General features: G+C 62.0%; 1 protein-coding gene across 1 annotated transcript in view; it reads left to right on the top strand.

The window, feature by feature from the left end:
• The window catches only part of LOC121290383 (gamma-aminobutyric acid receptor subunit rho-3-like), a 28262-nt gene extending 27397 nt beyond the window's left edge, over positions 1-865 (top strand). Inside the window, exon 8 of the mRNA XM_041210787.1 lies at positions 563-865. Within this exon, the coding sequence (XP_041066721.1) occupies positions 563-865 (303 nt within the window). The remainder of the gene's footprint in view (positions 1-562) is intronic.
• The last annotated feature ends 11626 nt before the right edge of the window (positions 866-12491 follow it).

Here is a 12491-nt window from a genome sequence, read left to right as displayed (position 1 = left end):
AGAGAAGGTTCACTGGGCTGATTCCTGGGATGAAAGGATTGTCTGAGGAGGAAAGGTTGAGCAGGCTGGGCCTAAACCCTTTGGAATTTAGAAGAATGAAAGTTGATTTTATTGAAATGTACAAGATTCTGAGGGCTTGACAGGTAGATGCTGAGATTATGTTTTTTTCTCATGGGGGAAATCCAGAACTAGGGGACATAGTTTAAAATAAAATGTCTCCATTTAAAATGGAGATGAGGAAGAATTTCCTCTCAGAGGGCATTACTCTATTGTTATATTGAAAGGAAGAAAGGAGTTGATTTTAAATAAAACTGAAATTATTTGAAAGTAGATTAACTTGATTTTACAGAGTTGAAGATGCACTTAATAAATTACATTATAGTAAATAGGTTTGCAAATAAGAAGGTTTTTTTTTAAGAACTATTGAATTTTATACAGGGCCCAATTTTAACCCATTCAAAACCCACTCACTTAGAGTTAAAATTGGGCTCTAACAGTCAATTTAATTTTATGCAGCTATCTCAGTACTAGTGATAATCACAAAAGCGCTTTTGTTTTTCAGTTTTCAGATTCCTTTAGGTTGAATCAGACGCAAAACATGGCTTTTGATGGCTGCTACCATGATAGCCAGCTGGACCTGTCAGACTACACCGAAGCTCGTTTAAGTGTAGCAAATACTGAAGCCAGAGAACGTGTATCCTGTCCAAATACAGATGGTCAACAGTTAAGAAGGAAGAAATCTATCAAGGGGAATGTCACTGCAATTATTATAAAGAACAATCATGCTATTGATACCTACTCAAGGGTTTTATTTCCTGCAGCATTTATTCTTTTTAATTTCATTTACTGGTGCTTATTTTCATAAGCTTTTGTCATTCCCAACCTTTTGTATGCTGAACCCTAGAAATTGGGTCACGTAGTGCCCATTTTCAGGTGCTACGCAGTCTCTTAAGGCTCAAAAATGGGCAGCCATGGAATGTTATCTTGAACTAATGACAGGTTTCATTGAACAGGAAACAATGGCCCACCATAATACAATCTTTTGATCCAGTCTGGGGAGATTTCATAATATATAGGATGCTGATATCATTTTACTAACTTTTTTTAGTAATATTACATTCTCCAAAAGATCTGAGGCAGAATATTAGAGAACACAACAAAAATAAAGTATAGCCAAATGCAAGAACCTGAATGCATACTGGAGTACAAGTGAAAAAGAAACATAAATCTCATTAATTTTTGAATCCGATAGAGTTTGGTGATATATTCAAACTGAATGCAATGTCAGCCTGAACTGTATATATTATGAACATGATACCAAATTTGCTGGAAATTATCTTAAAACACAGGAAAATATAAATTAATTTCAAAGTGTAGACTTCCCATTGTTTCATGCTAAGTTTTAACTATTGATTCTTTCAAAATTTTTAGTAAAGAATTTGTATTTATGAAGCATCTTATCACATACATCTCAAAGCACTTCACAGTCAATTAGTTACTCTTGAAGTGTAGTTGTTAAGCAGGCATAGCCCCACAAACAGCAAGTCAGATGAAAGACCAATTAATCTGTTTTTGGCAGTTTTTTTTGTTATTCTTTCATGGAATGTGGGCATTGCTGGCTTAGGTAGCATTTTTATTGCCCATGAGAAGATGGTGGTGAGCCGTCTTCTTGAACTGCCACAGTCCTTGGAGGGGGGAGAGACACGGATAGGACACAGAGAACTCGAATAATACTTTGGAAAGTATCATGAAACCTTCTATATCCATATGAACAATGGGACAGGGCATTTATAGAAAATAGTTTGTGTGGCAGAATTATCCAAATTAACAAAAGAACGTAATACATAAAGGGACAGATATGCAAATACTATGGGAATATTTAAAAGGTACACAGAACAAAAATCATTGTACTCTTATGTTGTAAACCATTAAAACATATTATTAATGATGATATCTTTCCATTCAAAAGACCTATGTCAGCTTTCCCTATGGCCTTTTCTACATTATAAATAAAAGTTGTTGTTGCACAACTAAAGCGCCATTAACATAATAAGTTACACCCACAGTGCTGCTGGGAAAGTAGTCCCAGGATTTGAGACCAGTGACAGTGAAGGAATGGTGATATAGTTCCAAGTTTGGAAGGTGCTGTTGAAGGAGTTTTGGCGAGTTCCTGCAGTGGATCTTGTATATAGCACAAACTACTGTGGTGGAGGGAGTGAATGTTTAACTTGTTGGATTGGGGTACTGATCAAACCGCCTGCCTTGTACTGGATTGTGTCGAGCTTCTTGAGCTGTTGGAGTGGCACTTATTCATCAAGGGGAGAGTATTCCATTACACTTCTGACTTGTGCCTTGTAGATGGGGGACAGGTTTTTGGAGAGTCGGGTGGTGAGTTACTTGCCTCAGAATTCCCAACCTCTGAACTGCACTTATAGCCACAGCATTTATATGGCTAGTCCAGTTCAGTTTCTGGTCAACGGTAACCCCCAGGACGTTGATAGTGGGGTTTCAGCGATGTAATGCCAATGAATGTCAGATTCTCTCTTGGAGCTGGCCATTGCCTGACACTTGTGTGGCACAAATGTTACTTGTTGCTTATCAGCCCAAACATTGTCTTGTGCAGACATCACAGGGGATGTTGCATGCTTTCCAACCCCTCGGTATACTATGGCTGGGGTAGGTGGCGGGGTGGGGTGAGGAGCTGGGTCGGGGGTGGGGGGTGGGTAAGAAGTTGTGGAGGGTGAAGGGGGGGGTGCGTAGCCTGGCAGGATGGTGGAGTAGGGTGATGGAAGCTGAGAGGGGGCGGCGGGGTAGGGGGGCCATGGGAACCAGGGAGGGGTAGGGGGAGGTGGGAACAGGGGGGAGAGATGGAGGGAGGAGAAGAGGGGAGGAGGGGGTGAGGGGGGAGGAGGGGGGAAGAGGGGGAGAAGGGGAAGAGGGGAGGAGGGGGTGAGGGGGTGAGGGGGGAGGAGGGGGGAGAATGGGCTGAGGGGAGGGAGCATGGTGTGAGGGGGCAGAATGGGGTGTGGATGAGAATGGGGTGAGGGGGAGGAGGGGCTAAGGGGGAGGTGGAGGTGAGAGGGGGAAGAACGGGGTGAGGGGGGAAGAACGGGGTGAGAAGGGGAAGGAGTGAGGGGGCAGAATGAGGGGAATGGGGGGGTAGGGGGGAGAATGGGGATGTAGGGGGGAGGATGGGGGGGTAGGGGGCAGAATGGTGTGGCGGGGGTGAGGATGGTGTGCGGCGGGGGGAGAACGAGGTGAGGTGGGCAGAGAACGGGGTGAGGCGGGCGGAGAACGGGGTGAGGTGGGCGGAGAATGGGGTGAGGGGGGTGAGGCGGGTGGAGAACAGAGGGAGAATGGGGTGGGGGGGAGAATGGGGTGGGGGGGAGAACGGGGGTGAGGGGGGGAGAATGGGGGTGAGGGAGGAGAACGGGGGTAAGGGGGGAGAACGGGGTGAGGGGGAGTAGGGGAGAGAAGGGGTGGGGGGATAAGGGGTGAGGGGGGATGAGGGGGGGTGAGGGGGGAGGGGGCAGGGCAGAGGAGGGGGGGTGAGGAGGGGGTGAGGGGGTGAGGGGAGCGGTTGAGGGAGGAGGGGGGAGGGGGTGAGGAGGGGGGTGAGGGGAGCGGTTGAGGGAGGAGGGGGTGAGGAGGGAGGAGGGGGTGCGGGGGGAAGAGGAGGTGAGGGGGAGGAGGGGTGAGGGGAAGAGGGGGTGAGGGGAAGAGGGATGAGGGAGAGGAGGGGTGGGGGGAAAAGGGGTACGGGGAAGAGGGGGTGAGGGGGGAAGAGGGCGTGAGGGGGGAAGAGGGGGAGGAGGAGGTGAGGGGGAAGAGGGGAGGAGGGGGGAAGAGGGGGAGAACGGGGGGAGAACGGTGTGAGGTGGGGGGAGAACGGGGTGAGGCGGGGGGAGAACGGTGTGAGGTGGGGGGAGAACGGGGTGAGGCGGGGGGAGAACGGGGTGAGGCGGGGGGAGAACGGGGTGAGGTGGGGGGAGAGCGGGGTGAGGCGGGGGGAGAACGGGGTGAGGCGGGGGGAGAACGGGGTGAGGCGGGGGGAGAACGGGGTGAGGCGGGGGGAGAACGGGGTGAGCCGGGGGGAGAACGGGGTGAGGCGGGGGGAGAACGGGGTGAGGCGGGGGGAGAACGGGGTGAGGCGGGGGGAGAACGGGGTGAGACGGGGGGAGAAAGGAGGGAGAGTGGGGGGAGTAGGCGGGTGAGGTGGGAGAGAACCGCGGGGGAGAAGGGGTTGGGGGGCAGAACGGGGTGAGGCGCGGGGAGAACGGGGGAAGAACAGGATGAGGCGGGGGGAGAACGGGGGGGTGAACGGGGTGAGGCGGGGGAGAATGGGGTGGGGGGGGTAGAATGGGGAGAGGGGTGAGAACGGGGGTGATGGGGGAGAACGGGGGAGAGGGGGGAGAAAGGGGGGTGAGAACGGGGGTGATGGCGGAGAAAGGGGAGGAGCGGGGGGGTGTAGGGTCGAGAAGGGGGTGGGGGGAGAATGGGGTAAGGCGGGGTGGGGCCAGAATGGCGGTGAGGCGGGAGGAGAATGGGGGAGAAGGGGAACAATGGGGTGAGAGGGTGGAAGAATGAGGGGGAAGAGTGAAGGGGAAGAGTGAGTGGGAAGAATTGGGTGAGGCGGGGGGAGAACGGGGTGAGGTGGGGGGAGAACGGGGGGAGAAGGGTGAGGGGGCAGAGGGGGGAAGAATGGGGTGAGGGGGGGAAGAATGAGGGGGAAGAGTGAGGGGGAAGAATTGGGTGAGGCGGGCTGAGAACGGAGGGAGAACGGGGTGAGGCGGGGGGAGAACGGGGTGAGGCGGGGGGAGAACGGGGTGAGGCGGGGGGAGAACGGGGGAGAAGGGTGAGGGGGCAGAGGGGGGAAGAATGGGGTGAGGGGGGCAAGAATGAGGGGGAAGAGTGAGGGGGAAGAATTGGGTGAGGCGGGCTGAGAACGGGGTGAGGCGGGGGGAGAACGGAGGGAGAACGGGGTGAGGTGGGGGGAGAACGGGGTGAGACGTGGGGAGAATGGGGTGAGCCGGGGGGAGAACGGGGTGAGCCGGGGGGATGAACAGGGTGAGGCGGGGGGAGAACTGGGTGAGAACGGGGTGAGGCGGGGGGAGAACGGGGTGAGGCACGGGGAGAACGGGTTGGGGGGGCAGAATGGGATGAGGGGGGAGAACGGGGGTAAAGGGGGAGAAAGGGGGAGAGTGGGGGGAGTAGGTGGTGGGGGGGGAGAACAGGTTGAGGCGCGGGGAGAACGGGGTGAGGTGGAGGGAGAACGGGGTGAGGCGGAAGAAAGGGGTGAGGCGGAGGGAGAACGGGGTGAGGCGGGGGCAGAACGGGGTGAGGCGGGGGCAGAACGGGGTGAGGCGGGGGCAGAACGGAGGGAGAACAGGGTGAGGTTGGGGAGAACGGGGTGAGGCGCGGGGAGAACGGGGTGAGACGGGGAGAGAACGGGGGGAGAACGGAGGGAGAACGGGGTGAGGCGGGGGGACAACGGGGTGAGGCGGGGGGACAACGGGGTGAGGCGGGGGGAGAACGGGGTGAGGCGGGGGGAGAACGGGGTGAGGCGGGGGGAGAACGGGGGAGAAGGGTGAGGGGGCAGAGGGGGGAAGAATGGGGTGAGGGGGGCAAGAATGAGGGGGAAGAGTGAGGGGGAAGAATTGGGTGAGGCGGGCTGAGAACGGGGTGAGGTGGGGGGAGAACGGGGTGAGGTGGGGGGAGAACGGGGTGAGGTGGGGGGAGAACGGGGTGAGACGTGGGGAGAACGGGGTGAGACGTGGGGAGAACGGGGTGAGCCGGGGGGATGAACAGGGTGAGGCGGGGGGATGAACAGGGTGAGAACGGGGTGAGGCGGGGGGAGAACGGGGTGAGGCACGGGGAGAACGGGTTGGGGGGGCAGAATGGGATGAGGGGGGAGAACGGGGGTAAGGGGGGAGAAAGGGGGAGAGTGGGGGGAGTAGGTGGTGGGGGGGGAGAACAGGTTGAGGCGCGGGGAGAACGGGGTGAGGTGGAGGGAGAACGGGGTGAGGCGGAGGAAGAAAGGGGTGAGGCGGAGGGAGAACGGGGTGAGGCGGGGGCAGAACAGGGTGAGGCGGGGGCAGAACGGGGTGAGGCGGGGGGAGAACGGAGGGAGAACGGGGTGAGGTTGGGGAGAACAGGGTGAGGCGCGGGGAGAACGGGGTGAGACGGGGAGAGAACGGGGGGAGAACGGAGGGAGAACGGGGTGAGGCGGGGGGACAACGGGGTGAGGCGGGGGGACAACGGGGTGAGGCGGGGGGACAACGGGGTGAGGCGCGGGGAGAACGGGGTGAGGCGCGGGGAGAACGGGGTGAGGCGCGGGGAGAACGGGGTGAGGCGCGGGGAGAACGGGGTGAGGCGCGGGGAGAACGGGGTGAGGCTCGGGGAGAACGGGGTGAGGCGCGGGGAGAACGGGGTGAGGCGGAGGGAGAACGGGGTGAGGCGCGGGGAGAACGGGGTGAGGCGCGGGGAGAACGGGGTGAGGCGCGGGGAGAACGGGGTGAGGCGCGGGGAGAACGGGGTGAGGCGCAGGGAGAACGGAGGGAGAACGGGGTGAGGTGGGTGGAGAACGGAGGGCGAACGGGGTGAGCTGGGCGGAGAACGGGGTGAGGCGGGGGGAGAAAGTGGTGAGGCGGGGGGAGAACAGGGGGAGGTGGGGGGAGAACGGAGGGCGAACGGGGTGAGCCGGGCGGAGAACGGGGTGAGGCGGGGGGAGAAAGTGGTGAGGCGGGGGGAGAAAGTGGTGAGGCGGGGGGAGAAAGTGGTGAGGCGGGGGGAGAACAGGGGGAGGAGGAAGGGGGGGGGAGAGGGGGGAAGAATGAGGGGGAAGAATTGGGTGAGGCGGGCTGAGAACGGGGGGGAGAAAGGGGGGACAATGGGGGTGAGGGGGGGGAGAATGGGGATGAGGGGGGAGAACGGGGGGGAGAAAGGGGGTGAAGGGGGGAGAAGAGGGGAGTTTGGGGGAAAACGGGGGTGATGCGGCGGGAGAATGTGGGCAGTATGGGATGAGGGCGGGAGAATGGGGTGGGGGGGAAGAATGGGGTGGGGGGTAGAATGGGGTGGGGGGTAGAATGGGGTGGGGGGGAGAATGGGGTGGGGGGGAGAATGGGGTGGGGGGGAGAATGGGGTGGGGGGGGAGAATGGGGTCGGGGGGAGAATGGGGTCGGGGGGAGAATGGGGTCGGGGGGAGAATGGGGTCGGGGGGGGAGAATGGGGTCGGGGGGGAGAATGGGGTCGGGGGGGAGAATGGGGTCGGGGGGGAGAATGGGGTCGGGGGGGGAGAATGGGGTGGGGGGAGAATGGGGTGGGGGGGAGAATGGGGTGGGGGGGAGAATGGGGTGGGGGGAGAATGGGGTGGGGGGAAGAATGGGGTGAGAGGGGGGAACAATGGGGTGAAAGGGGGAAGAATGGGGTGAGGGGGGGAAGAATGGGGTGAGGGGGGGAAGAATGGGGTGAGAGGGGGAAGAATGGGGTGAGAGGGGGAAGAATGGGGTGAGAGGGGGGAACAATGGGATGAGATGGGGGAACAATGGGGTGAGAGGGGGAACAATGGGGTGAGAGGGGGAACAATGGGGTGAGAGGGGGGAACAATGGGGTGAGAGGGGGAACAATGGGGTGAGAGGGGGAACAATGGGGTGAGGGGGAAACAATGGGGTGAGAGGAGGAACAATGGGGTGAGAGGAGGAACAATGGGGTGAGGGGGGGAATAATGGGGTGAGGGGGGAGAATGGGGTGAGGTGGGGGGAGAATGGGGTGAGGCGGTGAGAGAACGGGGTGAGGAGGGAGAATGGGAGTGAGGCAGGTGGGGAATGGATGTGAGGCGGGGGGAGAACGGGGTGAGGCGGGGGGAGAATGGAGGGAGAAGAGGGTGAGGCGGGGAGAACGGAGGTAGAACGGGGGGAGAACAGAGAGAGAACGGGGTGAGGCGGGGAGAACAGGGTGAGGCGGAGGGAGAACGGGGGGGGAGAACAGAGGGAGAACGGGGTGAGGCGGAGGGAGAACGGGGTGAGGCGGGGGAGAACAGGGTGAGGCGGGTGGAGAACAGGGTGAGGCGGGTGGAGAACAGGGTGAGGCGGGTGGAGAACGGGGTGAGGCGGGGAGAGAACGGAGGGAGAACGGGGTGAGGCGGGGGAGAACGGGGTGAGGCGGTGGGAGAACAGATGGAGAACGGGATGAGGTGGGAGGAGAACAGGGTGAGGAGGGGGGAGAACGCGGTAATGCGGGGGAGAACGGGGTGAGGCAGGGGGAGAACGGGGTTGAAGGGGGGAGAGGGTGGGAAAAGGCGGTGGGGGGGAGAACGGGTGTGAGGGGGGAGAACGGGGGTCAGGGGGGAGAACTGGGGTGAGAGGGGGAACAATGGGGTGAGAGGAGGAACAATGGGGTGAGAGGAGGAACAATGGGGTGAGAGGGGGGAATAATGGGGTGAGGGGGAGAACGGGGTGAGGTGGGGGGAGAATGGGGTGAGGCGGTGAGAGAACGGGGTGAGGAGGGAGAATGGGAGTGAGGCGGGTGGGGAATGGATGTGAGGCGGGGGAGAATGGGGGTGAGGCGGGGGGAGAACGGGGGCAGTATGGGATGAGGGCAGGAGAATGGGGTGAGGGGGGGAGAACGGGGTGAGGCGGGGGGAAAATGGAGGGAGAACGGGGTGAGGCGGGGGAGAACGGGGTGAGGCGGTGGGAGAACAGATGGAGAATGGGATGCGTGGGTGGAGAACAGGGTGAGGAGGGGGGAGAACGCGGTAATGCGGGGGAGAACGGGATGAGGCGGGGGGAGAACGGGGTGAGGCAGGGGGAGAACGGGGTTGAAGGGGGGAGAGGGTGGGAAAAGGCGGTGGGGGGGAGAACGGGTGTGAGGGGGGAGAACGGGGGGAGAAAGGGGGGAGAATGGGGGTGAGGGGGAGAGAATGGGGGTGAGGGGGAGAGAATGGGGGTGAGGCAGGAGAACGGGGTTGAGGGGGGAGAACGGGGTTGAGGGGGGAGAACGGGGGGAGTAGGTGAGAGAAGGGGGTGGGGGGAGGACGGGGGTGAGGCCGGGGAGAACGGGGGGGGAGAAGGGGGTGGGGGGAGAACGTGTTGAGGCGGGGCTGAGAACGGGGTGAGGCGGGGGGAGAACGAGGAGAGGCGGGGTGAGGCGGGGGGAGCACAGGGTGAGGCGGGGGGAGTACGGGGTGAGGCGGGGGGAGCACGGGGAGAACGGGGTGAGGCGGGGGGAAAACGGGGTGACGCGGGGGGAGCACGGGGTGAGGCGGGGGGAGCACGGGGAGAACGGGGTGAGGCGGGGGGAGCACGGGGTGAGGCGGGGGGAGCACGGGGTGAGGCGGGGGGAGCACGGGGAGAACGGGGTGAGGCGGGGGGAGAACGGGGTGAGGCGGGGGGAGAACGGGGTGAGGTGGGGGGAGAATGGGGTTGAAGGGGGGAGAACGGGGGGAGAAAGGGGGAGGATGGGGGTGAGGGGGAGAGAATGGGGGTGAGGGGAGAGAATGGGGGTGAGGGGGGAGAATGGGGGGGGAGAACGGGGTTGAAGGGTGTAGAGCGGGGGGAGTAGGTGGGAGAAGGGGGTGGGGGGGTAGAACGTGTTGAGGCGGGGCTGAGAACGGGGTGAGGTGGGGGGGAGAACGCGATTGAGGCGGGGGCAGAACGGGGAGAGGCAGGGGGAGGGCGTGGGGAGAATGGGGTGAGGTGGTAGTATGGGGTGCGGGGTGAGAACGGGGGTGAAGGGGGAGAACGGGGGGAGGGGGGAGAGCCGGGGGAGAACGGGGGGGTGGGAGAAAGCGGGGTGAGAACAGGGGTGAGGGGGATAGAATGGGGGTAGGGCGGAGAAAGGGGGGAGAGCGGGAGTGTGTAGGGGGGAGAACGGGGTTGGGGGGAGAACGGGGTGAGGCGGGGTAGGGGGGAGAATGGCGGTGAGGCGGGAGGGGAATGGGGGAGAAGGGTGAGGGGGGAGAGGGGGAAGAATGGGGTGAGGGGGGGAAGAATGAAGGGGAAGAGTGAGGGGGAAGAATTGGGTGAGTCGGGGGAGAACGGGGTGAAGCGCGGGGAGAACGGGGTGAGACGGGGGGAGAACGGGGTGAGACGGGGGGAGAACGGGGTGAGGCGGGTGAGAATGGGGTGAGGCGCGGGCAGAACGGGGTGAGGCGCGGGGAGAATGGGGTGAGGCGCGGGGAGAATGGGGTGAGGCGCGGAGAGAACGGAGGGAGAATGGGGTGAGCCGGGGGGAGAACGGAGGGCGAACGGGGTGGGGCGGGGGGAGAACGGGGTGAGGCGGGGGGAGAACGGGGTGAGGCGGGGTGAGAAAATGGTGAGGCGGGGGGAGAACAGGGGGAGAAGGGTGAGGGGGGAGAGGGGAGAAGAATGAGGGGGAAAGAGTGAGGGGGAAGAATTGTGTGAGGAGGGAGAATGGGGATGAGGGGGGAGAACGGGGGTGAAGGGGGAGAAGAGGGGAGAGTGGGGGGAGTAGGCACTGGGGGGAGAACGGGGTGAGGCGGGGGGAGAACGGGGTGATGCGGGGGGAGAACGGGGTGAGGTGGGGGGAGAATGGGGTTGAAGGGGGGAGAACAGGGGGAGAAAGGGGGAGGATGGGGGTGAGGGGGAGAGAATGGGGGTGAGGGGAGAGAATGGGGGTGAGGGGGGAGAATGGGGGGGGAGAACGGGGTTGAAGGGTGTAGAGCGGGGGGAGTAGGTGGGAGAAGGGGGTGGGGGCTAGAACGTGTTGAGGCGGGGCTGAGAATGGGGTGAGGTGGGGGGGAGAACGGGATTGAGGCGGGGGCAGAACGGGGAGAGGCGGGGGGAGGGCGTGGGGAGAATGGGGTGGGGTGGTAGTATGGGGTGCGGGGTGAGAACGGGGTGAAGGGGGAGAACAGGGGGAGGGGGGAGAGCCGGGGGAGAGTGGGGGTGTGTAGGGGGGAGAACGGGGTGGGGGGGAGAATGGGGTGAGGCGGGGTGGGGGGGGAGAATGGCGGTGAGGCGGGAGGAGAATGGGGGAGAAGGGTGAGGGGGGAGAGGGGGAAGAATGGGGTGAGGGGGGAAGAATGAAGGGGAAGAGTGAGGGGAAAGAATTGGGTGAGTCGGGGGAGAACGGGGTGAGGCGCGGGGAGAACGGGGTGAGGCGCGGGGAGAACGGGGTGAGGCGCGGGGAGAACGGGGTGAGGCGGGGGGAGAACGGGGTGAGGCGCGGGGAGAACGGGGTGAGGCGCGGGGAGAACGGGGTGAGGCGCGGGGAGAACGGGGTGAGGCGCGGGGAGAACGGAGGGAGAGTGGAGTGAGCCGGGGGGAGAACGGAGGGCGAACGGGGTGAGCCGGGGGGAGAACGGGGTGAGGCGGGGGGAGAACGGGGTGAGGCGGGGGGAGAACGGGGTGAGGCGGGGGGAGAACGGGGGCAGTATGGGATGAGGGCGGGAGAATGGGGTGGGTGGGAGAATGGGGTGGGGGGCGAATGGGGTGGGGGGGGAGAATGGGGTGCGGGGGGAGAATGGGGTGGGGGGAGAATGGGGTGGGGGAGAGAATGGGGTGGGGGGGAGAATGGGGTGGGGGGGAGAATGGGGTGGGGGGGAGAATGGGGTGGGGGGGAGAATGGGGTGGGGGGGAGAATGGGGTGGGGAGGGAGAATGGGGTGGGGGGGGGAGAATGCGGTGAGAGGGGGAACAATGGGGTGAGGGGGGAACAATGGGGTGAGAGGGGGAAGAATGGGGTGAGAGGGGGAAGAATGGGGTGAGAGGGGGGAACAATGGGGTGAGAGGGGGGAAGAATGGGGTGAGAGGGGGAACAATGGGGTGAGAGGGGGGAACAATGGGGTGAGGTGGAACAATGGGGTGAGGGCAGGAGAATAGGGGGAGATGGATGAAACAATGGGGTGAGAGGGGGGAATAATGGGGTGGGGGGGAGAACGGGCTGAGGCGGGGGGAGAATGGGGTGAGACGGTGGGAGAACGGGGTGAGGGGGAGAATGGGGGTGAGGCGGGTGGAGAATGGGGGTGAGGTGGGTGGGGAATGGATGTGAGGCGGGGGGAGAATGGGGGTGAGGCAGGGGGAGAACGGGGCAGTATGGGATGAGGGCGGGAGAATGTGGTGAGGGGGGGAGAATGTGGTGAGGGGGGGAGAATGTGGTGAGGGGGGGAGAACGGGGTGAGGGGGGGAGAACGGGGTGAGGCGGGGGAGAACGAGGGAGAACGGGGTGAGGCGGGGGAGAACGGAGGTAGAACGGGGGGAGAACAGAGCGAGAACGGGGTGAGGCGGGGGAGAACGGGGTGAGGCGGGTGGAGAACGGGGTGAGGCGGGGGGAGAACGGGGTGAGGCGGGGGGAGAACGGGGTGAGGCGGGGGGAGAACGGGGTGAGGCGGGGGGAGAACGGAGGGAGAACGGGGTGAGGCGGGGGAGAACGGGGTGAGGGGGGGAGAACGGGGTGAGGGGGGGAGAACGGGGTGGGGGGGGGAGAACAGACGGAGAACAGGAGGAGACGAGGGGAGAACGGGGTGAGGCGGGG

The sequence above is a fragment of the Carcharodon carcharias genome, chromosome 18, assembly GCF_017639515.1.
Source record: "Carcharodon carcharias isolate sCarCar2 chromosome 18, sCarCar2.pri, whole genome shotgun sequence".
NCBI classification, from domain to species: domain Eukaryota; kingdom Metazoa; phylum Chordata; class Chondrichthyes; order Lamniformes; family Lamnidae; genus Carcharodon; species Carcharodon carcharias.
Note: the sequence above shows the minus strand (reverse complement) of the source record. Positions and strands in the feature narration are given on the sequence as shown.